The 27,603-nt window shown below is 37.7% G+C and overlaps 3 protein-coding genes across 11 annotated transcripts in view; 1 reads left to right on the top strand and 2 right to left on the bottom strand.

The window, feature by feature from the left end:
• The window catches only part of LOC111438380 (ribosome biogenesis protein bms1-like), a 17,246-nt gene extending 16,068 nt beyond the window's left edge, over window positions 1–1,178 (top strand). For both annotated transcript variants that reach the window (XM_023076278.1, XM_023076279.1), the window contains 2 exons: window positions 305–778; window positions 876–1,178. In XM_023076278.1, the coding sequence (XP_022932046.1) occupies window positions 305–778; window positions 876–1,034 (633 nt within the window). In that variant the 3' untranslated portion in view covers window positions 1,035–1,178. The remainder of the gene's footprint in view (window positions 1–304; window positions 779–875) is intronic.
• A 205-nt stretch (window positions 1,179–1,383) lies between these two features.
• Window positions 1,384–11,951, bottom strand: LOC111438379 (putative 1-phosphatidylinositol-3-phosphate 5-kinase FAB1D). Of its 6 annotated transcripts, none has more exons than XM_023076273.1 (13): window positions 11,844–11,951; window positions 11,274–11,525; window positions 11,150–11,183; window positions 10,425–11,063; window positions 9,528–9,675; window positions 9,100–9,438; window positions 5,533–6,366; window positions 4,920–5,254; window positions 4,694–4,820; window positions 4,425–4,580; window positions 2,927–4,258; window positions 2,570–2,836; window positions 1,384–1,989 (listed from the first exon to the last, which is right to left on the bottom strand). In XM_023076273.1, exons 2-13 carry the CDS (start codon window positions 11,479–11,481, stop codon window positions 1,729–1,731), a joined length of 4,680 nt encoding a protein of 1,559 aa, XP_022932041.1. In that variant the 5' UTR covers window positions 11,482–11,525; window positions 11,844–11,951; the 3' UTR covers window positions 1,384–1,728. The 6 variants fall into 6 exon arrangements, with proteins under 6 accessions (XP_022932041.1, XP_022932042.1, XP_022932038.1 ...); XM_023076274.1 differs by having other exon boundaries at window positions 11,274–11,535; window positions 11,917–11,950; XM_023076270.1 differs by having other exon boundaries at window positions 11,274–11,535; window positions 11,844–11,945.
• A 12,315-nt stretch (window positions 11,952–24,266) lies between these two features.
• The window catches only part of LOC111438398 (syntaxin-61-like), a 10,630-nt gene continuing 7,293 nt past the window's right edge, over window positions 24,267–27,603 (bottom strand). For all 3 annotated transcript variants that reach the window (XM_023076305.1, XM_023076303.1, XM_023076306.1), the window contains exons 3-8: window positions 25,854–25,967; window positions 25,533–25,646; window positions 25,183–25,373; window positions 24,897–24,987; window positions 24,736–24,801; window positions 24,267–24,642 (exon numbers count right to left, since the gene is read on the bottom strand). In XM_023076305.1, coding sequence (XP_022932073.1) covers window positions 24,532–24,642; window positions 24,736–24,801; window positions 24,897–24,987; window positions 25,183–25,373; window positions 25,533–25,646; window positions 25,854–25,967 — 687 coding nt within the window. In that variant the 3' untranslated portion in view covers window positions 24,267–24,531. The remainder of the gene's footprint in view (window positions 24,643–24,735; window positions 24,802–24,896; window positions 24,988–25,182; window positions 25,374–25,532; window positions 25,647–25,853; window positions 25,968–27,603) is intronic.

The raw sequence follows: 27,603 nt of genomic DNA, 5'->3' as shown, positions 1-27,603 counted from the left end.
CAAATAGAAGATTTATTTATCAATTTATAGATTTTGTAACTGAATGACCCTTACCAGTTCTTCTATGTAATTTGCCATTGTAAATCTGTAGATGGTCAATATGTGTAGCTAGACGTAGGGTCAAGTATTTGCAGGGATGTTAGGATATCATTTGATTACTTTTTCTTTCTCGTCGTTGATAACTTTTACAGTATTGTAAAAGTATTGATTCTCACTCCAGGCTATGTTGGACGCCTGGAATAATGATATCTATACATCAATGGATATTTAATTCCTAGTTTCAACCAATGCTATCTATCTGCAGGCTGCGAAAGAGGAGATTGGTAACCAGCCCAAGAAGAGAGGGGGAGTCCCGAAGGAAGGGATTGCTAGATGTACCTTCGAGGACAAGATTCGGATGAGTGATGTAGTTTTCTTGCGTGCATGGACTAAAGTTGAAATTCCTCAATTCTACAACCCGCTGACTACAGCATTGCAACCTCGTGGTCGAATATGGCAAGGGATGAAAACTGTGGCTGAACTCAGGAAAGAACATAATCTTCCCATTCCTGTGAACAAGGATTCAGTGTACAAGCCAATCGAAAGGCAGAAACGGAAGTTCAATCCATTGGTGATTCCCAAATCATTACAAGCAGCCTTGCCATTCAAATCAAAACCGAAGGATAAACCTAGTCAACAGAGGCCACTTCTTGAAAAGCGAAGAGCTGTGGTGATGGAGCCTCGTGAACGGAAAGTTCATGCACTTGTTCAGCAGCTTCAACTTATGAGACATGAGAAAGTAATGCATTTTTTTTTTTTGGTTTTCCTTCTCTTAGAATATAATATAATAAGCTAACTTCTAATCCATATTTTGTATCTCAATTTTGTCCATATAGATGAAGAAACGAAAGCTTAAAGAAGAGAAGAAAAGAAAAGAGCTTGAAGCGGAGAATGCCAAAAACGAGCAGCTGTCTAAAAAGCGGCAAAGAGAAGAACGGCGAGAGAGGTATAGAAAAGAAGATAAAATGAGAAAGAAAATTAGAAGAAGTGGATGAGGATTATGGAGATTCACCCAATAGTGTTTCTTCAAATATATTGGGATGAGTTTCTACATGTATTCTTAGAGCATCTTTTTAGTTCATGAAAATTTTGTATAATCTTTTTAGTTGGGGAGAGTAGCAATATTTACATTCTATTTATTCTTCATGCCCTTTTTTATACCTCTCAAGTTGATCACATGAAAAATATTCCATTTTTGAAATTGAACAATTGAACGATTGAACGAAGAGAATATGGATATTCGTGAATCAAAGTGGAAATGAAATTTACCCTAACTAATGTAAAATAAAGGGATGTTCAGTTTTTTCAGACAAACAAAGAACACAAGGGAAACTTCTATAGATATATATATGAATGAACATCAATATCATATAAGTGAGGATTTATGTATGATTTTCACAGCAAATAATAACAACTATACACTTTACTACTCTTTTGCCCCTCCCCTCAACTGGACAGCCCACCACCCTATAATTTTGCTAAGAAAAATTGCAGAATCTGAGGCCTCATCATAAACAACTGAATGCCCAAACCCATGCCACTCATCTATTCACACTATAATGAATTTGCAAGTGTAATGATGAAGAAAGACAGATCGTCCTCCTGCGATCCACATTTTCCCTGTATATATATTGACACTAAACCAAAACCGAGCATTTTCTTCACCGTTCGTCTTAGAAGAAGCACGAACTAGGGGAAGTTCTGCTGCAGGCACCAATGATCTGGGACACTCAAGAAATGTGCAGACATGAACTTTCTGAATCTTCTCTTGTATTCTTTTGGAGAAATGACAGTGGGCAGTACATTTTTCGGGACGAGGGAGGATTTTACCCATGTCTCTAATTGCTTGTCCCAGGTGTATTGTCTAAGATAATCGATTATCCCACATACAAATTCCTTCTTTTCGGCATCAACCCCAACAAGCAGAGAATAATCCATAACATTTATCGACTGCACACGTTATGCTAAAAACTGTCAGAAAAAGAAAAGTATCTTCCAAATGCATTCATGAGATTAAATCAAATGCAACAGTAGTCTCTATATAAAACTAAAGCACCTACCTGCTTCAGATCATTTACAAAATCCCTTTCTTGTTTCTTTTATTGTGACACTTCTATTTTTATTCCCCTTTTCACACCCATACCTACCAATGGTCTCTAAAGTTTAAACAAAAACTCATGTAAAGAAATTTTGTTACTCCCAAAAGATGATCCAAATGTACAGAATACAAGCCTTTAAATGATCTCAATAGCAGGTCATTAACAGGCTAGTCGTCCTAAGCCCATTGATTAATAAGCTCAAATAAAGATTTATAAATTAAAAAGAGAAATAAAATTATGTTAAAACTCCCTTATCTAAAATATCACCTCCACCAAATAACTATGATATCTATGATAATTTAAGATTTATATTCCATTTTAGTTCCTGAAATTTTATTTGCACTTTTAAGAGTGATAAGAAACATTCGATTGATGTGATAAAACTACAAAAAAGGAGGGAAATGAACTTCAATGAATTAATTTGTACTCACATTGAGAAAAGCAGTGTCGTTCCAAATTGCCCGTTGCATCCGACGCTTTGCTCGGTTACTCACATAGATGGGAGACGAGTTCATGTCCTTTACAAAGTTCTGATCTAAGAGGACTTCGCCAAAATTGTTGGCAGCCGGATTGTATCGAGCATGTAGAGCTCCTTTAAGATCATATTGGCGAATTATGTTGCGGCCAAAGCTGAGGTTCTCCATAACCATCACATCATGTCTCATCTCTTTCCCGCTCTTTGGCTCTCTCACTGCTACCTGTAAAAGAAACGTAAAGATAACATGACGGACAACTGAGGGTGGGGGTGCTATAAAATGAGAAAGAGATGAATGTTATAGCGATCAAACCTGATAGATTCCAAGAACTTTGGCAAGGCAGGTCTGGTTCCCCATGTCAAATGATTGCTTAATGTACTTGAAATACTCAGGAGCAAACTTCATAAATGAATCATACTCCGTCCTCTTAATTTCTTTGATAATGAACCTGTCATCAAGTGTCTTGGCAAAGAAAGAATTGCTCTTCCCGCCTTTTGCATTCCATTTTATACAACGGCTTAGGGAAGCTATGTAATGGAGCTCAGATGGGCAGCATTGACTTCGAAGATCACGGAACTGATTGAAATATGGACAATTCACAACATACTTTCCATTTGCTAGTGACTTTATGACCCCTTCATGATCTGTCCGCTTGAAAGTCTCTGGAACGAGAGAATCCAACAAATTTAACCTCTCAAAATTTGAGAACTGGTATGCGTCTGATGCGGCACTCGAGTCTGAATCGGAGGATCCATTTGAGGGAACTTTATTTAGGCTCTGTGAACTCAAATTTGGTTGTGAAACACCTCCCCCCTCTCCCTTACTATCCTCATTATGAGAATCCGTTTGAAGGGATAGATCTTCCAACAAAGCGAGTACACAAGCAACTATGCTCGAGAGTTCACCCTCATAGTCCGAAACAATAAAATTATCTTTTGCAAGACGAATGTGTAGCTTCTGTCCTTCTTCGTTGGTGAAGGCAGAGGCTGCAGGTATGAGTTTGGGAGTATAGCTACTGAAGGATTTGAGTTCAGGAAAAAAACTCCTCTGGATGTCCCTTATGTGCATCTGCCGGATCTCCACACATGGTGCCCACAACAATTTGCCCAAGCTTGAATCAGCTGTCAGAACCGGAATGGTCCTATCTACATGCATATCACCAGATGACGCAACCCTTACTTGAGAATCCTCATCATCCAAATGATGCTGGTTGAAGCCATTGGACAAAGACCCTTGGCGAGAAAGATGTTTCGGGCTCAGATCATCCATAATTCGTATCTCCGTGACTTCAGTCACTGAAGGTGAATGATTTTCATCACAACCGGACTCTCCATCTAAACCTTCGACTGCAATTTCTTTCATAGGCAATACATTTTCATCCCATGATATATCTTGCTGAACTTCTGTATCATCATTTGCTGCAATGGATTCTGATTCCTCATGTCTGGCATCAATGTTGCTATTCATATTCATCGTAACCGATTCTGGCTCAACATTTTCAGAGGTGCCAGGGGTACTTGTAAGACCCAGTGATGTTAATGACTGCAGACGTCTATCCCAAATACATGATTCTAGCAGCAGCTCCCAGAGTAACTGATTCAGACTGAGATATTTGTGAAAAGCAAGAGAATTTTGAATCTTTACCTGCATTTCATTCAATTAGACAGGAGAAAGTCTGGCTTAGGAAAATGATGATCGATAAAAATAAGAGACGCACTTCGCCATAAGCAAAAAAGGGAGGGATTCAAAAAAAGCATCGTTAAAGTTCCAAAGAATTCCACAGCACAGAAGATAATGACAAGAAGATGACCTCGAATTCTGATCTTTCTTGGTTTAACATTTCTTCAATGGAAGAAAAGTCATTGAGAAAGCATTGCGGTTTTACATTTGAACTTCTGCATTCAGAGCTTATCTTCTTCAGAGAGTGCGCAATCTCAGTGAAAAGAAGCTTCCCTTTCTTCTTAACCTTAACAGATGCAATAAAATAACACACTTCACAATTGAGTAGCATGGGCGATTAGAAGAAGCCAATTGGAACCGTCAGAAAGCAGTGAAAGATACATAGATAAGATGACATACATTTTCAGTTTCTCTGATGAGATGACCTTGTCTCATTGAACTGTTGAAATCCAGTTTCTGAGGAGGCATTGAGACCGTATAAATTGCTGCAGCGGAATATCTGAACATCGCAACCCTATTGCCCAGTCTACAGTTCACAAGTACAATGGCTAAGGACGATTAAGTTTAGGACAAGAAACATGGAAATGCAAGTATAAGTAAATATCCGGAATATGGCTAGACGTACCCGAAGAAGTAGAGGAAGTCCCCAAACAAAGAATGGCCACAACCTGATGATTTACTAGGTAAAGTTTCATCAGAGAAACAAAGCTCCAAAAACTTTCCAAATGACAAGCTGCGTGCGGCCGTGGAAATCAACACCATTTTTGTGGACGTAGAAGGTTCTCCCTTAGATTTACATTTACTGCAACGACTCCACATCCAAAGTTTTCCTTCTGTTTGACCTGGCAAAAGTTTATACCCTGGAAGCTGTTGGACTTGAATGGAAAGCTGCTTTCCATAATGGGCAAAATAGTAAAAGTGGGCTTCCGGAAGTTCACTACAGACAGTGCAGAAGTTTGTCTGCAATTGCACCAATGTCGAGTCAGAATCATCTTAAAACAATGTTGACCTATATCATATGCTTCTTCAGTAAACAAAACCAATGAGTAGAAGAAAATTAGATGGATCATAAGATAGCTTTACCATAAGCTAAAAAAGTATTATTAAACTTTAAGAAATATCCTTAAAAATTATAATTCACTGTGGTCTAATATTCCTGCTATTGATAAGATAGACCAAAGACAGCATTTTTATTATATTAAAAAAACAGTAGGTAAACATTGTCATGACTTACGAACCTGATTTAGTAAGTTTTCTTGTAAAAATTTTCCAAGAGGAACATCAAAATTCCTGTAGAACACGATATGCAAAAAATGGCTCTGCTCACACATGGTTCCCTTCAAAGCATTTCGGCTTGACATCAAAACCAAAATACTCTGAGAATCCAATGACGACTTTTTCTGCATTGTCTCTTCAGAACAGTTAGGAGCATTTTCATGGAATCCAAGGCCTTCCAAGGCTGATTGATGGGATGCAGACTGTTCGTGACCTGAATTCTCTTCATCAGAACTACCCCTAACTTTCACATCAAATCGATTGGCTGCCTGTGGAGTAGATGGAATTGAGTCAGACTTGGGGGCCAAGCCAATCCAGTCTCTTTCATGTCCAAAATAAGAAGACAATGAGTGATGGGTAGAGGATAAAAGGAAACTTTCTCCCATGACTTTCTTAGACGAATCAGAAATGGATGAAAATCCAGAAAGAATGGCAGGATTATAAGGTTCTAGTTCAGAAGGTATTATTGGCTTTTCCACCGGCTTCAGATTTGATCCGTTAGAAGACTCTTCATGGGGTCCACTTGAAATATAAATATCCGTTAGAAGACTCACACATGGTTCACTTTTATCATTTGCCTTCTCAACTTGAAGTATATTTGAGCTACAAGGCTCTAAAGGTGATTGTGGATCTGGTGAAACCATAGTCGATACTCCACCAAATGGAATAGTTGCAAACATTGCTCGTTGATCAACAAGGAAAGAAGTCTCTAATATTAAGTGAAATGCCATAACAACAGCACGCTGCACAACAAGCTTAACCCTCTTCAGTTCACTGCGAGCTCCTTTCAGCAAAATCTGCATCAGATTAAAAATTAAAAAAACATAGTTCATTTGTGCCCAAAAGATAGTCAATTAAATCAATTTTCCAATTAGACTCTAATCTATCATGGGGCAAAGCAATATCAAAGGAAAGAGGCAACACCAGACCCTGTAGATGGTGTGATGAAAAATTAGAACATAAATATGACTGCTACTTTTCGCAGATGTAGGGATTAAACCAATCACCACAGTTCCGGTGAGTGTAGCTCTACAGAAAAAATTATGCAACCAATAACACCTTTGTTCTGGACGGCTGTCTAAAAGAAAAATGGCATGACATGACAGATTCTTACAAAACTGAAACATATGTGGCAATTAATGCTTGTGTCAGTAACAAAAGGAGTATTTCCAACCGCTGTGACTTTGTCTTGAAAAAGCTCAATTCTTCTTTTTTTTTTTTTTAACCTTTACATAATTTCACACTCAAGGAATTGTCTAGAGAAACAAAAATAGGCAGAAAATCTTTTCCTTTTCTTTTACAAAAATGAAACTAGCAATAGATATTGACCCATCTGACTCTACCAGGTTAAATCACTAAAATTTTCAATAAGCTTGATATGAGGTTCAACCATCCAGAGGACACCATCCTCATTTGCACGTGACTGGAAATCAAAGAATGTCTCAAGAGCTACCATATAAGACTGGAGAGGCGAAAAGAGGATGAGACTCGAGGAAGGTAAGTCCCTCATCCTGAGTGTGGAGTGGAAAAAATTGTGTTGAAGGTGAGTAACTCGGTAACCTAGTTGGGTGATTGTAATTCGGCTTATTTCCATAGAGTCGCTAGCAGAAGAAGAAATGTAAACTTCATCAGCTCCATTGAAGAGTCTGGAGGTCTGTTAACCGAGAACCATGAGAATGATGATGAAATTCTTCATTACTTCTCTTTGTATGGGCCGTTAGTTGGTCCTCACCTGCCTGTGGAGGGGGTGGATTGGTGTCCTATCTCTCTCGAGGACAGAGCTTAATTGGAGGCACCTTCTCCTTGGAGGAGGCTTAAAAGGATGGTTTTTGGGTTGGATAGAAACTCAGCCCCAGGTCCTGATGGTTTTTCTTTGGCTTTCTTCCAAGACAATTGTGAGGGTATTATGGAGGATCTTCAAAAAGTCCTTAACGAATTCTACAAGAGATGCCTTCTCAATAATGCTCTCAACGATAACTTTGTTTGCTTAATTCCTAAAAAGGATATGGCAACAAATGTTCAGGACTTTAGACCCATTAGTCTTATTATCCATGTGTATAAGATTATCTCCTCGATCCTTGCTGACTAGTTTAAGAAGGTTCTACCATCAACAATCTCCGACACTCAAGGGACCTTTCTTGCTCGCAAACACATTTCGGACCAAGCTCTAATTGCAAAAGGGGCCATTGAGAATCATAGAGTTTGAATGATAGAAGAGATTATCTTCAAGATTGACTCTGAGAAAGCCTACGATCACGTGGATTAGGTCTTTTTAGATAAGTTGATGGAAAATAAGGGATTTGGGCCTAAATGGAGATTTTGGATAGGGAGTTGTTTCAGGAATGTGAACTATTCAATCTTGCGCAATGGTAAGCGTGGGGAAGGATTTGTGCCTCTAGAGGTCTTATAGACAAGGCGATCCTCTTTCTCCCTTCCTCTTTCTTTTGGTGGTTGACATTTTGAGCAAGATGGTCTCAAAAGGAGTGGAAAGAAATATTTTGTAAGGTTTTCAAACTGGTAAAGACAAGGTTCACTCATCTCACCTTCCAATTTGCAAAGTATACTATCTTCTTTTTCTCGGATAAAGAGTTATTTAACAGTTTAAATTGTACGTTAGTCTTTTTTTAGACTATCTCGAGCCTTAGGATTAACAAAAGAAAATGTCAAATTTTGGGCATTAATTGCAACTACTTCAAGCTTGAGAGGTCGGCAAGCTAACCTTGTGGGTTTTGAAGTTGAGGCTTTACTTTCATCCTACTTGGGTCTTCCTTGAGCCATTCTCCTAAAAGTAGTTCCTTTTGGGACCCTGTCTTTGGGAAGATCTACAAAACCACCTCTCGCTCCTTTTTCCAATGCTTGTCCAATCCTTCCTTCGTGGGTGATTCCATTTTCTCCTTGGTTTGGAAGGTGAAGATTCTAAGGAAAGCGAAATTCTTTGTGTGGCAAGTTTTGCATGGAAGAGTTAACACCTTGGATAGGACCTCGCCTAGAGGTTCTTTAGTGGTTGGGTCTCTTTGTTGTCTTCTTTGCAGGAGGGCAGTAAAGAACCTAAATCATTATCATTTGGAGTTGTAATTTTGCTTAGACGCTCTGGCACAATTTTTTTAGGTGTTCAGCTTCAGCTTTTTTCAGAAGCTTTTTCTTCATCATTCCTTTTGTGATAAAGGGCAACTTTTGTGGCAGGCAGGGGTGTAGGCCATTTTGTGGGGACTTTGAGGTAAGAGAAACAACAGAATCTTCAAAAACGTGCCAGACTTCTTTTGCTGATGTTCGGTACCTTGTTAGATTCTTTGTTTCTCTTGGGGCCTCAGTTTTTAGACTCTTTTGTAAGTATTCGCTTGGTCTTAATTCTCTTGATAAGAACCCCTTTCTTGTAGTCTAACTCCTTTTTTTGGGGTTATCCTTTTTTGTATGCCCGTATATTCTTTCACTTTCTCTCAATGAAAGTCAAGATTTTTCTTTCAAAAAAATGTCTCAAACTCAATGATATAAATATAAGAGATGGGAAATTATATAAATAATATACTAACCGTACAACCCAAACGTGCTGGACAGCCCTCAATAAACATCAAAGTTTTAGTTGACCTCTTTCCTCCCTCCAAACCACCAGAATGTTCTACAACTTTCTGAAAATAAACAGCATCACATTGTCTTGCCTTTTGGCTCGCTAAAGTTTCAGATGTTAAAATTGGTGAACCGGTACAAAGAGCTATTCTCTCCAGACGGTGGAGCTTCATATCAAGCACTAATGTGATGCATCTCTTGAGAATTGCTTCTTGGATAACTCGTGATGCAGTTTTTTCAACGATAATCACATTTGCAGTACAAGTTTCAATCATCTCTATAACATAATTCGTAAAATCATTTTCCTGTGATCAGACAGTAAAATATCAGATGACATACGGGTGTATTTCTCAGGGACCGAATAGTAAAGACTGAACCATTTAAATTTCAGTACCTGATCCATTGAATTAAATGAAGACAGTCCACTAATTGGAGCCTCACCAAGCCTGCCTTGAATCAGTATTAACCTTGGGTTCTTCCAATTTGTTACCATGTGTTTATGAGCTGCATGCTTCTTGAATACCATGCCCTTGACAAATTGACTGCAATAGGAGAAAAACTATTAAGGTTCCCAATGTAAAGTAAAAATCTGGCATATTATGTCTTACTAACATTTAATCGGGAAAGGGAAAGCACACACACACCAAAGGTTTGTGCTCCACTCACTCTAACATCTTTTCTCCAGTCCATACCAACACTTCAAATGAGAAGAATCAAATGAAGGGAAATAAGCTCCTGGACAGGCTTTTGAATCCATTTTTTGTGTTACAAACATAAACTTTTAATTAAAATGAATAAAGAATGAGATTGTTTATAACACCCAGGACGCTAAAGAGAGGCGAAGAGTGATTGCCAGTGTAATAGACAATGCGTAGGCAAAGTTACATAGACAAATTTAGATGATGAACAGGGAATACAACATCACAGATTGGAATGAGAGGGTTTTGATTATGCAAGTACGAGATATTATAGTCTCGAAATGTTTATAAACACTAATAGGTATATATGTTCCCAAATTAAGTCAGCTCCCCTAGATCTTCTTTTGATGTCTTTAGATCACATCCTCCTCCATTGTCCATTTCCTTATAATGGTTGGATGTTATTCTAAATGAGCTAGGGCTATCGTGGTGCCTCTGCCTCCGTAGGAGGAGTGGTTTTTTCAAGCCTTTTCGAGCTATGGTTTAAAGGGTATGGCAAGAATTCTAATAAAGGTCAAGTAAAAAGATTAATACCTCCCTATATTAAGTTTGCAGACACTGCTCAAAACTTTCAGGGTAGTTTTCATGATTACCTTTGGCTGCGAGTGCCACTTGCAATGCATTTTACTTTTACATGAGCTCCTGGGTCCATTGCTTTACCATTTACTAAAGGCTTCAAAAATGTGGCAGCTTCCCAAGACAAAGAACAAACTATATCCGCCCAATTCTCACCGTCCTCCCCTGATGAGGGAACACCTACTAAGTTAAGAAGATGATGTATGAAAGCCTTGTACTTCCCATTCATAACCTCTTGCATTGCCCTTTGTTTTTCCTCCTTAGACCTATGGCTAACACTGGCTTCATCCACAGAGCGACTAAAGGAACTTGACATGCTCCATTCTGTGCTGTCACCAAACTCATCGTCATCATCGTCATCATCGTCGTAATAACCCATCCCGCCCTCCATGTGATCATCTGGGTCCTCTGGTTCTGGAGGATCCCACAGATTGGTATCCATCCAACTAGAATTGGATTTCTCAAATTCCGCATTAACAGGAACACCAAAACCATTGTGTGTTGCCTCTTGATTATTGATTGGCATTACACTTTCATCATCCCTTCCACCGAGTTGAACATTGCTATGAACTACTCCGCTCAAGTTCTGTGACCTCCTTTCTTGCTTATGATCAATATCTTCTTGGCTACTTCCTGTTGAACCTTCTTGACCATTCCTAACAAAATAAAAATGAACACAATGACTAAATAAGAAAAAAAGTGGTAGTTGACCTAAAAGTTTTCCCTTAGTAAGCTATATTACCTGATATCTAAACTTCCCATTGTTGAACAATCACCTGACACGAAAGAGACGATAAGGGAACTAAATTTGGGGTGAAAAAAAAAATTAGTATAGGAAGAATTGAAAAACTAGGTTGGAACCCAACTATTGCAGGTCGACGGTGAAGGCATTGGACTTAGCATCAGTGATTCACTCGAGCTTCCATCATCCCGCTTCATCGTTTCTTGCTCCTGATTCTCATTGCAAACCTTACAAAAACACATGGCGCCAGCATCATCTAACTTAACAGAACTACCATTCTCCAATTTTTGGGCAGCTGAATCAGCAACCACAGCACCACAATGATGGCACATTCTAGTCTCCAAAGTCCAGCAATGTCACTCAAGAATAGCCTCTCCTACACCAAGCTAAGGCAAGACAACATCATCGTCAGTACAACAACTATTCCTGGAAACCACATTTAAGCGATTGTAAAACTAATCACTAATTACAATACACGATTCATTACAAGCCCTGAACCAAAAACCTCCAAAGATTGCATGCATAAACCAAAAAATTCCGAAGACTATCTAAATCCACAATCCAAACAAGAAAGCAGAAGAAATCCGATATGAATTGGGGAAGAAGAAGAAGAAGACTATCTAAATCAAAAGAAGAAGAAGAAATCAAAAAATTCCGAAGAAGAAGAAGAAGTTGAAAAAGAATGAAAAAAGACCTGAGTGTTAATGAGAAAGCAATGAACGGGGTGTGCTGTGAATAAAGCAAAGCAAAGCAAAGCAGAAGCATACAGAAATGGGTGTTGCTGGGCAATGGATCGTGGAGTTGAACCAAAATATGGATTATATTTTCAAACAAAAAATGGGGGAAAATTGTTCAAAAAATATATTATTTGGTGGGACCCACTCAACATCGACCATCAATGTCAACCTTCATTTATTTATCTATTTATTTATTTAAATGGAATAGTAGTGGCAGCATTTATTTTTTTATTTTTATTATTTGTTTATTGATTCTATAAAACACTATATTATTAAAAAAATAAAAGTAATAATCCGTAGAGTTGGATCATTATGCGGAGTTTTTTAGATTATCGAGAATGGTAAGTTTTAACATTTATTTTTTTATATTCTTAACCAAAAAACTGAAAATAATTTGAAGTAAAAAAAAATTTAGAGCTCCAAGTAAAAAAAAACTAGCTAAAAAACACACACGTCATCCACGTAAGTAGCCATTCAGACTTTCCTCAAGTAATAATTGTAGAGACTGCTATGCAATTTGGATGAGAATGTCCGTATGATGTAAAAATTACCAAAATGCCCATAGAATGAGATTTTGAGATGAATGTTGTTTTAATTGATTTCCACTATGCTAGAACACAGGATGAGATATTGATATTTGTACTTTAGATGATTGATGAATGTTATCTCTCCATTGAGCTTGCATGTGAATAAATAAATTATGTTTTTCATGTTTTAGGTGATCGGTAGGAATATCTCTGTAACAAAGCATGCATGAGTGAACCAAGTTAAGATTAGGGCATTTTAGCTAGAGTCGTTTCACAATGATCTAGGTTAATACATTTTCATTTGACTGAGCACCCTAGGATCATAAGTGGCGATCAGAGCTCTAAGCCTTAGTGCTCCCTAAATTTCATTAACTCCGAGAAGCTAGTCTTGAGCATCCTAAAAATGTGAGATAAGATTTAAACGGCCTAAACTCCCTAAAAACCTAGTAAACCTCAACGACAAGGATGATTAAGAAAGTTTAGCATGCCTAGTAATAGTGAGAATTGTGTCACTAGAGTCTCCAACTCCTATCTTCTCCAGTACGTCCTTTAGTGCTATTAACGACTGAGGTCAAAGTTTTAATGCCCTGCAAGCGGTAGGAATAAAGGAGCAGTACCAATGAGCTAGACCTAGGGTGGATAATATAGCACGTTAAGGCGACTAGGTGCCACTATTGTACGTGGAAACACTCAAGGGTCCTCTAAATAGACTCGTTGTACCGTAAATCCACCTTGAGAGGGGTGAGGGACCACATGGGTAAACTAAGTAGTTGACAAGCACATTGGATCGTTCCCCTAGACTTTGGTTGTATGGCTTTTCCTGTGGGAGAGTTGCTAGTTAACCTTACGCATGTGTTTAAACAAGATGTCATACCATCCTATGAGATAGGATGGAGTCATGTCTCACCCTAGGATACTTATAATTTATCATTGTGGCCATGCAAGCATACTAAATGATATGGAAGAAACTCAAGGGAAGACTCTGATACCAAATGATAAGGAATCAACCCAAGGAAAAACTCTAATACCAAATGATAAGGAATCAACACAAGGGCAAGCTCTGATACCAAATGATAAGAAATCACTACAAGGGAAGTAAGAATCAAATTATCTTGTTGATCGAATATCTCAAGGCAAGAACACTTGTTTGAGATTCGAATCATTCCAGAAGCAAGATCAATTATGTCTAGCTTGAATGATTCTAACATGCAATCTAAGCTACATAGAATTGCAAACGAAAGGTAAGAACGCTTAACCCTAATGATAAAGAATCACTCCAATGGAAAGTAAAATTCAGATTACCTTGTTGATCAAATATCTCAAAGCAAGAACACTTGCTTGAGATTCGAATCACTTCACAAGCAAGATTGATCATGTCAAGCTTGAATGATTCTACATGCAACTTAAACTACATAGAATTGCAAAGAAACTTAGCTATTGGCTAAAGAAAAGCACAAAGGCTCCTTTTACTACATTTTCCAAGTCTACTCGTAAAGACAACATACATGGCTTTATATACTGTCAAAATTAAAACCCTTAACCTTAGTATTCCAAGAGTTGTAACTTTCATATTTTATGACCATAATTAGCCACTATATATACTTTTATGGCCATAATAGCCCCTACATAAATAAGTTTTAGAAATACATTAAAGAAACACCATAACTCTAAGTTTCCATCATAAATTTGTAACCATGTAAGAATAAATGAAGCCCCACTTGAAGTATCTTGAAGTATTTGTTGCATAAATGAAGCTTGATTTTTCTTCACGTGACATTAATATTGCATGATTTAGATGCCTTAGTTCATATCACCAAGTATGAGAACAAAAAAGTAAGTTCACCCAAAGATGAGATTAGTCGTCCAAAAGATCGGTGGCACTAGAACCCAATGAACAACTTCTAAACCTTGATGGGTCGGTGACATACAAAAGAACCGCATTGAGTAATTTTACAGTAAGCTTTATGACCTCAAAAACACTTTTGGTAAAGGTTTGTTACATATTGTTGAAGATTGTTTTAAGGTAAGTGGTTCTGCTAATAAACCTTATGGTTCGGTTGGATAGGTGTGAATTGTTGTGATTTGTGTTGTATGTTGAAATGAATAAGATGGTTGTACATACATATATGTTGTGGATTGTAGATAGCTAGTTTAGAGTCCTCGTGCATGTGTGTGAATGACATGTAGATATGAAAATCATGAGATTGTGACAACTAGCTATTTAATTTCATGAGGCGCTTGGATGAATGCAGCTCACTTCTACTAACTGGGTGCCAATTTCCATCCGCTAGGGTAAAAGTTTATAGGACTTCCACTTATGCACCACCGAATAATTGATACAGCTCATATCATGATTTAATTGTCCACTTGACCTAGATTCAAATCATACCATGCATGTTATATGTTTTTTTTAGTTATGTGGGTATGCATGTCGTACTTCATCAAAGGGCTATTTACTAAGTATTTTTAATATTCCACATTTAAAAAAATAAAAACGACAAGAACGTACACGACATGTGATGAGTCGTTTCCAACCAACCCATGGAGTTTATTTTAACACGGTTTTTCGTTTATTTTAAATTGAGGTTACATTTTATTTTGTTTCACATGTTTTTACTAACACGTATGTCATAATGACTTTTAGAAAAGTCTCAGGTCGTTAGAATATAAATATTTTAATTTTATAAATACTTCCATAAAATATTTACATGGATAAATATGAAAAAAAAAATCATGATAAAATGACAGTAATTAATTTGCATTAACTAAAAAAAAAAGTTAATAATTTGAAACAAAAATTTGAAGAAGAGATTAGATTAAAATAAAAGTTTGTATATAATGTTTTATAGATTTATATTTGATAATATATTTAGAAAACAATTTAGAATTATTCAAAAGTTATTTGATAATATGTCTATAAACCGTAAAAATAATTATAATTATCAACTAAATATTAAATTAATTGTCAACGATGGTTAATTAACTCATAAACAAGTTTTATATTATTTAAAATAAAAAAAGGGGGTGCACGTGGAATTTCGTACAACCAAACAGGCGTAAACGTGGCGACATATTAGAGAAGCTCCGTAGTTGCAGGGAAGTTGGGAGTTGGTGGAGCTTTGTGATTGGCTGTGATACAGTTACTTGTACCACATCGGAACTCCCATGCAATTATTGATTCACCAATTTGGAATTTTCCTTAGTTTTTGAAAGGAAAATATCTTTTGTTTATTGCTATTTTCATTTTCAATACGTTTGAGTGTTCAAAAAAATTTAATAACTCGGAAATTTTGATCAAACTCCTTCGTCAATAATTGTTATTCGAATAATTGGGTCGGATTTAACAAATGTTTTAATCCGACTCGATCTAACTTAATAATGATTTAACAATTATGTGACCAAACGTATGAACTTCTTCTACCCGTAATTGATTGATTAGTTTTGAAAATGATATCAATCACTCATTCGATTAATCATGTTGATTATGGACTTATTCTAACTATGGATATTATATAAAAACATGAGAACGATTATCTTGATCAATCTTAAACGTGGAAATTGTTGAAGTGGCCATCATAGAGAGGCTCGTTCTTAGTAAGGAGATCAGATTGGAGAGATGATTTTCGAGTCAGGTGCAAGAAAACTATCGAGAGAAAAAAGATCTAAATGAAATCATCGCATATGTTAGTTTTTACGAGGTTCAATCAATCATATCATATCATATGTTTTAATAAAAACATAGCTTTAATTTATTAATGAATTTAGTTTTTCAAACCATGCATAACGTGTAGCTTAAAATGACGATTTTAATACATTTTGAATTGCTAAAATCAAACATGAAACGAAAATGTTACGACTAGAAGAAGAATGAAATGAATCTATGTGGCTATGACGTAGACAAGTAGAATTGTGACACAAGACACCGTGTTTTAGTGGTTGGAGCCCTCGCTCTATAGATTTTATTTATATCTCGTCCCTTTGTTTATTTGACATAAATTTAGGTTATTTTGTATCTTATTTAAGGGTAGACTCTTACTTTTCCTGAAAAAAAATATAACGTGGTTCAAATATTTAAAAATATTCGGTAAGTGACCATACTATTGGCGTTGAAAAATGCAATCACCAACATAGTTTATGTTGAGACTTACTTTTTGTGACTATTGCTTCAGCTTTATTTTCTTCTCTAGTTAGGCTTGGATGCATAATATTTCTCTATGCATGGTTCACGCACGAGCACATGAACCCACTAGGCGAGCTCGTATACGTAACCCTAAGATGTCTACGGGTTAGCATATGCTCGTACTATGGAAAACCAATGGAAAAAAAGAAATGTGTATCATATCATGATGTATGCATACGTACAAAAACATATTGAAGAAGTATCATGTGCTCATGACATTCTTGAGCACATGATTTTGAAGTTGGGTTCGATCTGTGGTTTGGGTTTGATGAAACAATAACTTGTTGAGGATTATTGAGATGAGTCCCACGTTCGCTAATTGCAATAATAATTCTATTTATGCATTTAATTTTTTACAAATTCTTTTCTTTTTTTAATATAAAATCGTTTGTTCATTTTTTTTTTTGCTAATGATTTTTATCATGAAATCGTGTTTACTACTAATATTTTGTTTATTTTATTATTATTATTGGTTTAAATCTTTTGTTCAACCCCATATGCTATCAAGCTAACCAAACCACACGTGATGGGGAAGTGACAGACTTGAAGGTGGAGGAAGAGAATGCGAGTCACTCTAGTCGAAAATGTAAAAAAAACTCCGCATGGGGTGCCCTAAAGTATTTATTTGTCCTCTATAGAAGAGTGGGTATGATAAAACAGCTAGTGGAACGCAGTTTTATGTATATTGAAGCCTGGGTCACAAGACGGATGAAAGCTGTCACTTTAACGATCCTAAATGCCTCACAAAGAGAACTCTAATTATGATAGGGACTTGGATGAGTCAATCTGATTTTGTGATTGTTGAGATGGATGACTTCGACATTGTGTTAGGGATGGATTTCTTGCTTAAACACAAATTCATTCTCATGCCCCTAGTGAAATGTTTAATAGTAACGAGGTTCAACTCGACAATCATTCAAACTATCACCCGCTAACCAAAAGAGGTAAAGATGATGTCGGCGCTACAATTGAGAAGGGATCTACCCGTGATGAACCCACACTCACTATCATTACCATGGTTGAAGAGGGGAGCTTGAGTGAACTCGCTCCAACAAAAACCTTGCGACCACTATAAGAACACTATGACACAAAGCTAGAATATCAGACAAAGTATTTATCTCCACTTGGGCAAATAGATTACGAGATTGATTTATGTCAGGGGCGAGATCAACTACCATAGATGTATGTCATACGACTCAACTTGAGCTAGCTTAATTCTACAAACAGCTAAATGAGCTATTGATAGTCGGATTCATTAGACCCGCGAAGACTCTTGTCAGTGATCGCCTAAATATTAGAGAGAGACACCAAGCCAACACCCATATTGAAAGAGGGAGACAGAGACAAACCTCTTAAGAAACTCATAATCACACAAAAATACAATACAAACGGATGAAGACAAGGGTCAGTTGAAAACATCGATAACAACAATGGAGAGAGAGAGAGATCACGTTGTGGTTAGATCTAACTCTAATTTCAAAGTAAAAAGAACCAAAGACTAGTGCAGAAATATTAGAGGCTAGTCAACGTTATCAACAAAGTCGAGAAGGCATCATTTAGGATCTAACTAGTCCTATGGACGCGGACTAGCTTTGTTGTTATCCACTTTGTAACTTGAAATACTACTATCTCGACCAAGAACACACCAAGCACAAGGAGTTAGTACGACCCCACGCAATGAAGAAGAGTTTCCCAAGAAAGAAAGTCTGAGAGACTCCAACAGGGAAGACGTGAAAAGTCGACGAATCGAAAAGTGGTTTTCAACAGTTTCTGATAGATTGGAAGAGACTCCTCAGTGCTGGATCAACTTGAAGTGCGTCGAGAGACCACAAGTCAACCTCATCCTACATCACTGAGTTCATGAAGAGTCAGTTAATAGAGACGTCAACCAATTGAGTGGGGGAAGATGTCACAGTCATACTTGTCTATGGCATATTGTCTGGGCCACGTGTCAGATGTCCCATTCATGCTTGTCGAGGACATATTATCCAAGGCCGGATGCCCGTTCCTAACATCTTTTACTTGCTTTCATGTTAGATAGGCATTACTATTCTTATTGTATCAATACGGGAGTGTATGACCAATCACCAAGATCATGTCTCCAACGTCATGGCTAAAGTGTCAAAAATTGTATAAAAGGAAAATATGACTAGTTGTCAATTGTTCCTATTCAAGTTATATGCTATCAAAGCTATAGATGTTACTTTTTCACTTTTAGCTTATAACATCAATTTCTTTCAAATTTCTTTCAACGGATTTTGCTCCCTCACGCTCACATTTACTACAACATTCCTTTTAAACATGTCACGAGGCTTGATCATACATCAAGGTTGTCTGCAAAATCCAACTTCGACTAATTTGTTCGACAAGTTAGAATAAGTGTCACAAAATCGTTGTCCCGCTGCCACAAAAGTGCAATTGTGACACTTGGCACAATATAGATGAGAACGACACCACTCTGTCTAACTGGCATGGTACTGAGAATGCATCAACAAGCCCCATAGAACTTTTCTTGGACAAAACACATTTATCAACAAGGAACATGGTAGAGTTGGCATTCATGGTGTTAAAAGGGAGGTGTCATTTTCGAGGAAAAACCTTCTACTCAATTCAAGTCCAATGTCGAACACATGTTGCCTCCACAACCTTATCACTAGAGGGGGATGGACCCAAATACAACCTTCGAGAATGGGATGAAGTGGATTCATCCTCTAGCGGCATATATAGAGATAAGATATTCGATACATGAAAACAATTGTGAGAGCTAGCTATCAGTGTGAACTGTTATTACAAGTGGTAGTGCATGTTTTTCTAACATAATAGTCATCCTAAAATATCTTCATCATTGGTGAGGCGTATATATGTATGCAACATAAATAACATGAGAAGTGATTTTGGTTATTCTATAAAACCACGGCCAAATATGTCCTCATGTCTTCAGAAGTGTATGTCGTGCGAGATATACAAAGTGACGTGTTAAGGATAGTTGACCATTCATTATAAGATATTTGCCTTACATTACGGCTTACCATATTTGCCCTTTTATTAAAGGCAAATATATTCTATTCATTTATTATTCTTTCCTTTTATTGCTATTTCCATATTATTTGCAATTTACCATATTTCTGTATTTTGTAAATGATTATAAATAAGAGAACTCTCATCACCATTTAAGTGTGGTGAATTCAGCAAACATTCACATGGTATCAGAGCCCTTTCGATTTAATAACCCTGATTCTTTCTTCTCTATGGCTTCCGAATCTTCTTATCATCTTCTTCCTTTCTTCCTCCAATTATCTTCTTTGAAAAAGCCAACTTCTCCCTCTCCTTGAGAGTCAAGACATGCTGGGCTATGTTGATGGAACTATGGTTCCACCCCTCGCTTTGAACCAGAAACCTCCTCAACACTCAACCTCAAATATTTGGCATGGAGAGCAGCCGATCAACGACTTCTCTGTCTTCTGCTCTCCTCTCTCACTGAGGAAGCCATGGCTGTTGTCGTTGGTCTCTCTACTGCACGTGATGTTTGGCTTGCGTTGGAAACTACGTTCAGCCATCAGTCGAAAGCTCGTGAACTGAGACTCAAGGATGACTTGCAATTGATGAAACGTGGCACCAAACCTGTTGCTGAGTATGCCCGTGCCTTCAAAAAAATTTGTGACAAACTTCATGCCATTGGCAGACCCGTTGAGGATATTGATAAAGTGCACTGGTTCCTTCATGGACTCGGCACCGAATTTTTAGCTTTTTCTACTGCTCAGATAGCTCTCACCCCTATCCCCTGTTTTGCAGATTTAGTCTCTAAAGCTGAAAGTTTTGAGTTGTTTCAGCGCTCCCTTGAGTCCTTTGACTCCACTCCTACAGCATTCACAGCCACTAATCGCGGTCGCACCCATGGAAGTCACCCTGCTTCCTTTAGCAATCAGCAAGGTCATTGTTATTCTCACACAACTCTTCTATTCGAGGACGAACCCACTCAGGTCAGGGTCGTCAACCAGCTCACTGCCAAATATGCCGCAAAGAGAACCATTATGCTGACCGCTGCAACCAACAGTATGTTCGACCTGATTCTTCTCATGCTCACCTTGCTAAAGCCTTTAACACGTCATGTTCTATTGCTGGACCCAATGCTGCTAATTGGTTTCTGGACACTAGAGCTTCGGCCCATATGACTGTCGACCCATCTATTCTGGATCAGTCTAAAAATTACACGAGTAAGGACTCTGTGATCATAGGAAACGGTACATCCCTACCCATTACCCACACCGGTACTCTTTCTCCTGTTCCAAATATTCACTTATTAGATGTCTTGGTTGTCCCTCACCTCACTAAAAATCTTCTTTCCATAAGTAAATTATCGTCTGATTTTTCTCTCTCCATTACATTTACTAATAATCTTATTACTATCTAGAATCGTCAAATAGGAAGGGTGGTGGCAACCGGTAAAAGAGATGGAGGGCTATATGTGCTGGAGCGCGGCAACCCTGCTTTTATTTCAGTCCTTAGAAACAAATCTTTACGTGCTTCATATGATTTATGGCATGCTCGTCTGGGTCATGTGAATCATTCTGTTATTTCTTTTTTAAATAGAAAAAGTCATCTTTCTCTTACGTCTTTATTGCCTTCTCCATCATTATGTAATACTTGTCAGCTTGCGAAAAGTCATCGATTGCCTTATTCCTGCAATGAACGTAGGTCGTCTCATGTGTTAGATCTTATTCATTGTGATCTTTGGAGTCCTTCTCCCGTCAAATCAAATTCGGGTTTTTTTTATTATGTTATTTTTATTGATGATTATTCTCGATTCACTTGGCTTTACTCTTTAAAATTTAAATCTGATTTTTCTTATATTTTTCTTCAATTTCAAAAATTTGTGGAAAATCAATATTCTTCTCGTATCAAGGTATTTCAAAGCGATGGTGGTACCGAATTTACTAGTACTTGTTTCAAAACTCATTTACGTAATTCTGGCATCCACCATCAACTCTCTTGTCCATATACACTTGCTCAAAATGGTCGTGCTGAGAGAAAACATCGTCATGTGACTGAGACTGGCTTGGCACTTCTCTTTCACTCTCATCTTTCTCCTCGTTTTTGGGTTGACGCCTTCAGCACTGCAGCTTATATTATCAACCGATTGCCTACTCCACTTCTTGGAGGTAAGTCACCCTTTGAACTCCTTTATGGCTACACTCCACATTATGACAATTTCCATCCCTTTGGTTGTCGTGTATATCCTTATTTGCGCGATTATATGCCTAACAAGCTTTCTCCCCGCAACATTCCTTGTATTTTTTTGGTTATAGTCCTACTCAAAGGGTTCCGCTGTCTTGATCCCGCCACCACTAAGCTATATATCACCCGTCATGCTCAATTTGATGAAACTCACTTTCCTGCTATCTCTAGCTCCCAGACCCAACCTCTTCCCCCTATTCCTATTTCAAATTTCTTGGAACCACATCTTTATCATATTGATTCATCCCCCCTACCACTTCATCACTGCACATTCCTCGATCCAATTCATCCCCATGAGATATTTGTTCTGACCTTGTGGATGAGTCTGTGCAGGTTGATACTTCTCTTGCAGGTTCCACTTTGCCACCCTCGACTTCTAATTCGACTTCTATTGAACCTACTGTTGATTCCTCTTCTTTGGGCACTCATCCTATGATCACACAAGCCAAAGCTGGTATATTCAAGACTCGTCATCCAGCAAATCTTGATATTTTGGGTTCATCTGGACTTCTTTCTGCTCTTCTTACATCCATTGGCCAAAAGGATTCAAATCTGCGGCTAAGAATCCTGCTTGGGTGGTTGTCATGGATGAAGAAATTCGAGCATTACAACAAAATGATACTTGGACTTTGGTTCCTTGCCCTGCCAACACCAACATCGTAGGCTCTAAATGGGTGTTTCGTATTAAATATTTGTCTAATGGATCCGTCGAGCGTTTCAAGGCTCGTCTTGTTGCCAAAGGTTATACTCAAGTTTCTGGTCTTGACTACACTGACACTTTTAGTCCGATTGTCAAAGCTACCACTGTCCGTGTTGTACTTTCTATTGCAGTCACAAATAAATGGCCTCTTCGACAACTCGATGTCAAGAATGCTTTTCTCAATGGAACTCTCATTGAACATGTTCATATGGAACAACCTTCTGGGTATATTGATCCTCGATTTCCCACTCATGTTTGTCTATTAAAGAAAGCTCTTTATGGCTTAAAGCAAGCTCCTCATGCCTGATTCCAGTGTTTTAGCTCATTTCTTCTCACACTTGGGTTTTCTTGCAGTCACACTGACACGTCCCTTTTTGTCTTTCGTCAGCAATCTAACCTTATCTATTTGCTTCTTTATGTTGATGACATTATTGTTGCCAGCAACAACTCATCTCTTATTGACAGCTTTACTCGCAAGCTTCATTCTGAGTTTGCTACCAAAGATTTGGGTTCTCTCAGTTACTTTCTTGGTCTTGAAGCTTCACCCACTCTTGATGATCTCTTTATAGTCAGTTAAAATATGCTCGAGATATTCTTACTCGTGCTCAGTTGCTCGATAGCAAACAAGTCCACACTCCCATGGTTGTTTCTCAACACCTCACTGCTAATGGTTCTCCTTTCTCTGATCCTACTCTCTATAGATCTCTTGTTGGCGCCCTTCAATACTTGACTATTACGCGTCCAGATATTGCCTATGTTGTCAATTCTGTCAGTCAATTCTTGCATGCCCCTACTGCAGATCACTTTCTTGCTGTCAAACGTATTCTTCGCTGTGTCAAAGGAACACTCCACTTTGGTCTTACCTTTCGTCCATCCACTGTTCCTAGTACGCTCGTCGTTTATTCGGATGCTAACTGGGCTGGTTGTCCCGATACTCATCGTTCTACATCCGGCTATTCTATTTATTTTGGTAACAATCTCGTTTCTTTGAGTGCTAAAAAGCAACCTACTATCTCACGCTCCAACTGTGAATCTGAGTATTGTGCTCTTGCCACAACTACTGCTGAATCCCATTTCTCACAAGCAGGCCAAACATGTTGAACTAGATGAATCCCATTTCTCACCACCAGACCAAACATGTTAAACTAGATTATGATTTCCTTTAAACTAGATTATCATTTCCTTCGAGAACTTGTTAACGCTGGCAAACTTCGCACATAATATGTACCCTCTCATCTCCAAGTTGCTGACATCTTCACAAAAAGTATTTCTCGACCTCTTTAAATTTTTTAGATCCAAACTTCACGTTTGTTTAAATCTGACGCTCAGCTTGCGAGAGGTGTTAAGGATAGTTGACCGTTCATTATAAAGCAAATATCTCAATATTTGCCTTACATTACGGCTTACCATATTTGCCCTTTTATTAAAGGCAAATATATTGTATTCATTTATTATTCTTTCCTTTTATTGCTATTTCCATATTATTTGTAATTTACCATAGTTCTGTATTTGGCAAATGATTATAAATAAGAAAACTCTCACCACTGGCGGTGAATTTAGCAAACATTCACATGACGTAGAAATAAAGATGGTTCAAATTATCATAATCTGTGTAGATCTCTATAATTACATGAAATTAAAGTAAACAAACTATAAAAAAAAAAAAAAACAATAATAATAAGAAAAGGAAAAAAACTATAAAACAAGGATAAGGAGCCAGTGCAAATGANAAGTAAACAAACTATAAAAAAAAAAAAAAAACAATAATAATAAGAAAAGGAAAAAAACTATAAAACAAGGATAAGGAGCCAGTGCAAATGAGTTTCACATTGCATTTTGTAATTCAGAAGCTCGGTTCTGAATTCTGATCAACCCAATGTAGTTCTCAATTCAAAATTTCGGGATAGTTTTGACGATATTCGGACAAAGTACCTCATCTTCTGGTTTATCATATCCATTTCTGATGCATCGTGAATGGCAAGGGCCTCATTTTGCTTCAAAAACTAGGTGAGGAACACCAACACAAAAAGGATGATGAACAAAGCCACCAAGAACAAGATCATCATTAACTGGCCCTTGGCGCTGGCCTTCTTCATGACCACAGCTACTTTTTTCTGTAAGGGTCGATACAAAAAAGGTTTAATCTTATTATTGGGAACTTGAAGGTGATTTTGTGCATATGGCAAGCATTGAGATAATAAACACACCTGAACAAAATCGAGGCGATTTGATGTACTGTCCATTTCATTTCCAAGATCGTCAATAATTTTATCCTGCATAGAGATTTTTTTCGAGTTTTAGAAAATCGAACCAGATTGCTATGTATAAGAGAATCAATTGGCAGCACTGCAGCCTACAAAATCTGCACCTGCAATTTGAGCTCTTCATGTATTGTAAGCCCAACACCTCCAATTCTCTCCACGCTTGCACTCAACTCATCCAACTCCTCGTCCTGCCGCCTATATTAAATTCAACAGGGAAACAAAATCCAGGTGAGCAAACAAGTACTCCACATAAACAGCCCCAGGTTTGGACGGAAAAGTGCTAACGAACAATGACATCTCTCATTTTATTCTGTTGTTTTGATACTTCATCATTATACTTTAAGCAGGAAGGATTCAGATAACAACCAAATTAAGATGCACAAACGTTACTTTATGAGAAGCAGCTGTCGATCAGATTCGGATGTGATGAAGTCATCATTTGCTTGGTGGGCTGTATATAAGTTTGATCTGTCTGTTTCGTGCGGATTTGGTAATCTCATCAATTCTCGACGCATCCCATTAGAACTAGCAGTTCCAGCTTGCTCCTTTCCAGCTCCCACTACTTTCTTGACATTTCCAACCTAATAAAGTAACAAAAAGAAACGTAAATACATAGAAGATGCTTTGTTCGAGCTATTTAGAAGAACTGACGCATTACTGAATATCTTGAGTCATTATAATAAACAAGAAGCACATGCAACTATATGGAAAGAAACAAAGATTAAAAAAAAAAGGCTAACCTGTGTCCTAGCTGTACTCGTCCATCTCCTTCGTCTTTCAAGTTCTGCATCATCAATGCCATACCAAGAAGGATCTCTAGCTGCCACAGCAATAGCTTTGTCCAGTTCATCCACCTTCCTATCAAGAAAGCTGACTTTCAGAGAAAGTTTATGTTACAAGTCAAAATTAGGAGCACCAGTTGCAACATATTGAATCATTTACAATGCTTACAAGTCAGAACAAATGCTATCCAATATTTTCGATATATAATTCAAAAAAAAAAAAAGGTTTCACAACAAATAAAAGAAGCGGACATGATGGTTTAAAAATTGAGAATTTACCTGCCATTCAATGCTCTCACAGGCAGCGAGCAACTCTTTTGTGAGTTGTACTCTCTCTCCTAGATCGGAAGATATCCTTTCCCATTGGTGAAAACTTGATTGCAGTTTATCGATCTAATAGGATGAAAAATCACATTATAAGAAAATGCACATGTTACCAAACAAAATGGCAGAAAAACATAGACTTTAAAAACATCTATCCTCCAATAAGTATCTCTCCAATCTCTCCAATCTTCCCCATGGGTTTCTAGAAGAGCCTCTAACCTCACCATTGGTATATTCAAAAAGATGAGAATTTGTACCTACTTACAATGATATTATACCATAAGGTATAAAATTCATGCTGGAATTGCCAAAGCAATTTAGCCAACAGGGCTTTGCTTCTAGTCCTTACGTTCAACCTGTGCCTACACCCCCCGAGGTCCACCAATTAAGAAACCACCTCCCAGCTCACAAAGTTCAAAATTTTCCTCCTCATCAACCCCTTCCCAATAAGAAATCTCTCATCAATTTCTCAATTGTCTCGCTTATTGCACTAGGCACTCTAAACAATCACATAAAGTAATCGGGATACCATTTAGGCTGTCTCACCGTTGAAGAAAAAACCTTTCCTCCAAGATGCGAATCTCCTTCAAATCTTTCCTTCGACAGGGTCCTAAAACATAAGGCTCCTAGGCTTAAGAAATGCTCTGACCTCACACCCCACAAAGGTCACCCATCTGCCCAATTTTAGTAGAATCACAATTTTAACTTAAGATCTAACATTTGCGTTATCAATCCTAAGAACTAAAATACCCTAAAAATATTAAGTTTTGATTCAGATTAAGAAAGATCCCTCCTTTCGAGACAGAAAAAATTGTATCATCAACAAATTAAAGTAAACCAAGGCCACTCTATCCTTCCAATCTAAAACCCCTGCTGAATGTTACCCTACAATCATTTTGTAATAACTCTACTACGATGTCCACTACAAAGAGGAAAAGAAAATGAGAGAGAAGGTTACAATTCCACAATGTCCATTTATACCCAAACCCCTTCTTCACAACGATCTACAAGAAAAATCTCAATCCACGATCATAAGCCTTCTCAAAATCAATCTTAAAGATGACCCCTTTCCCACTAATGGGATCTATAATCCTCAATAGCCTCATTAGCTGTAAAGGCTTTGCTCTGAAATCGTCATGGGGAGAACCTTTCTAAGTCAATCAACCAACACCTTGGCAAAGATCTTCTCATCTTATACACATTAGTCATGAGGCTGATAGACCGAAAATCTCAAACCTCATAGTCTATCCTTCTTCGAAATATGGCAAACAAAAGTTTTATGTAAAGTTCTACCCAAAATGCCACTCTCAAAGAACTCATCTGAGCACTCTTCAAAAGTCCTCTTTGATAAACTCTCAATTATCTTGGAGAAAGATCATAAGAAAACACATGGAGGCATAGAGCAACGTTTCCCAAGAACCATCCTTCTAACTTCCTCCCATTGAGAAGTGAGAGTCCAACATAGCTTAGTCTACACTCCAATCCACGTCCTCTAGAAAAGCTTTGAGAGCCACTACACGATCATATAGAGAAGAAAGGAAAAAAAGGAGCACTTCCCCCTCAATCCCCTAGTCCCTTTTCAACACCACCTTGGCCTCATTCTCAATGGAGCCAATAAAGTTCTTGTCCGTGAAAATAGGCCAGATTACATCACTAGCTCACTAGACATTGTTTTTTCTTCCTTTTTTTTTTTTTTTTCCTTTTT

The sequence above is a fragment of the Cucurbita moschata genome, unplaced genomic scaffold (assembly GCF_002738365.1).
Source record: "Cucurbita moschata cultivar Rifu unplaced genomic scaffold, Cmos_1.0 Cmo_Scf00074, whole genome shotgun sequence".
NCBI classification, from domain to species: domain Eukaryota; kingdom Viridiplantae; phylum Streptophyta; class Magnoliopsida; order Cucurbitales; family Cucurbitaceae; genus Cucurbita; species Cucurbita moschata.
The sequence above is the reverse complement of the archived record's forward strand: the minus strand, read 5'-3'. Positions and strand labels throughout refer to the sequence as shown.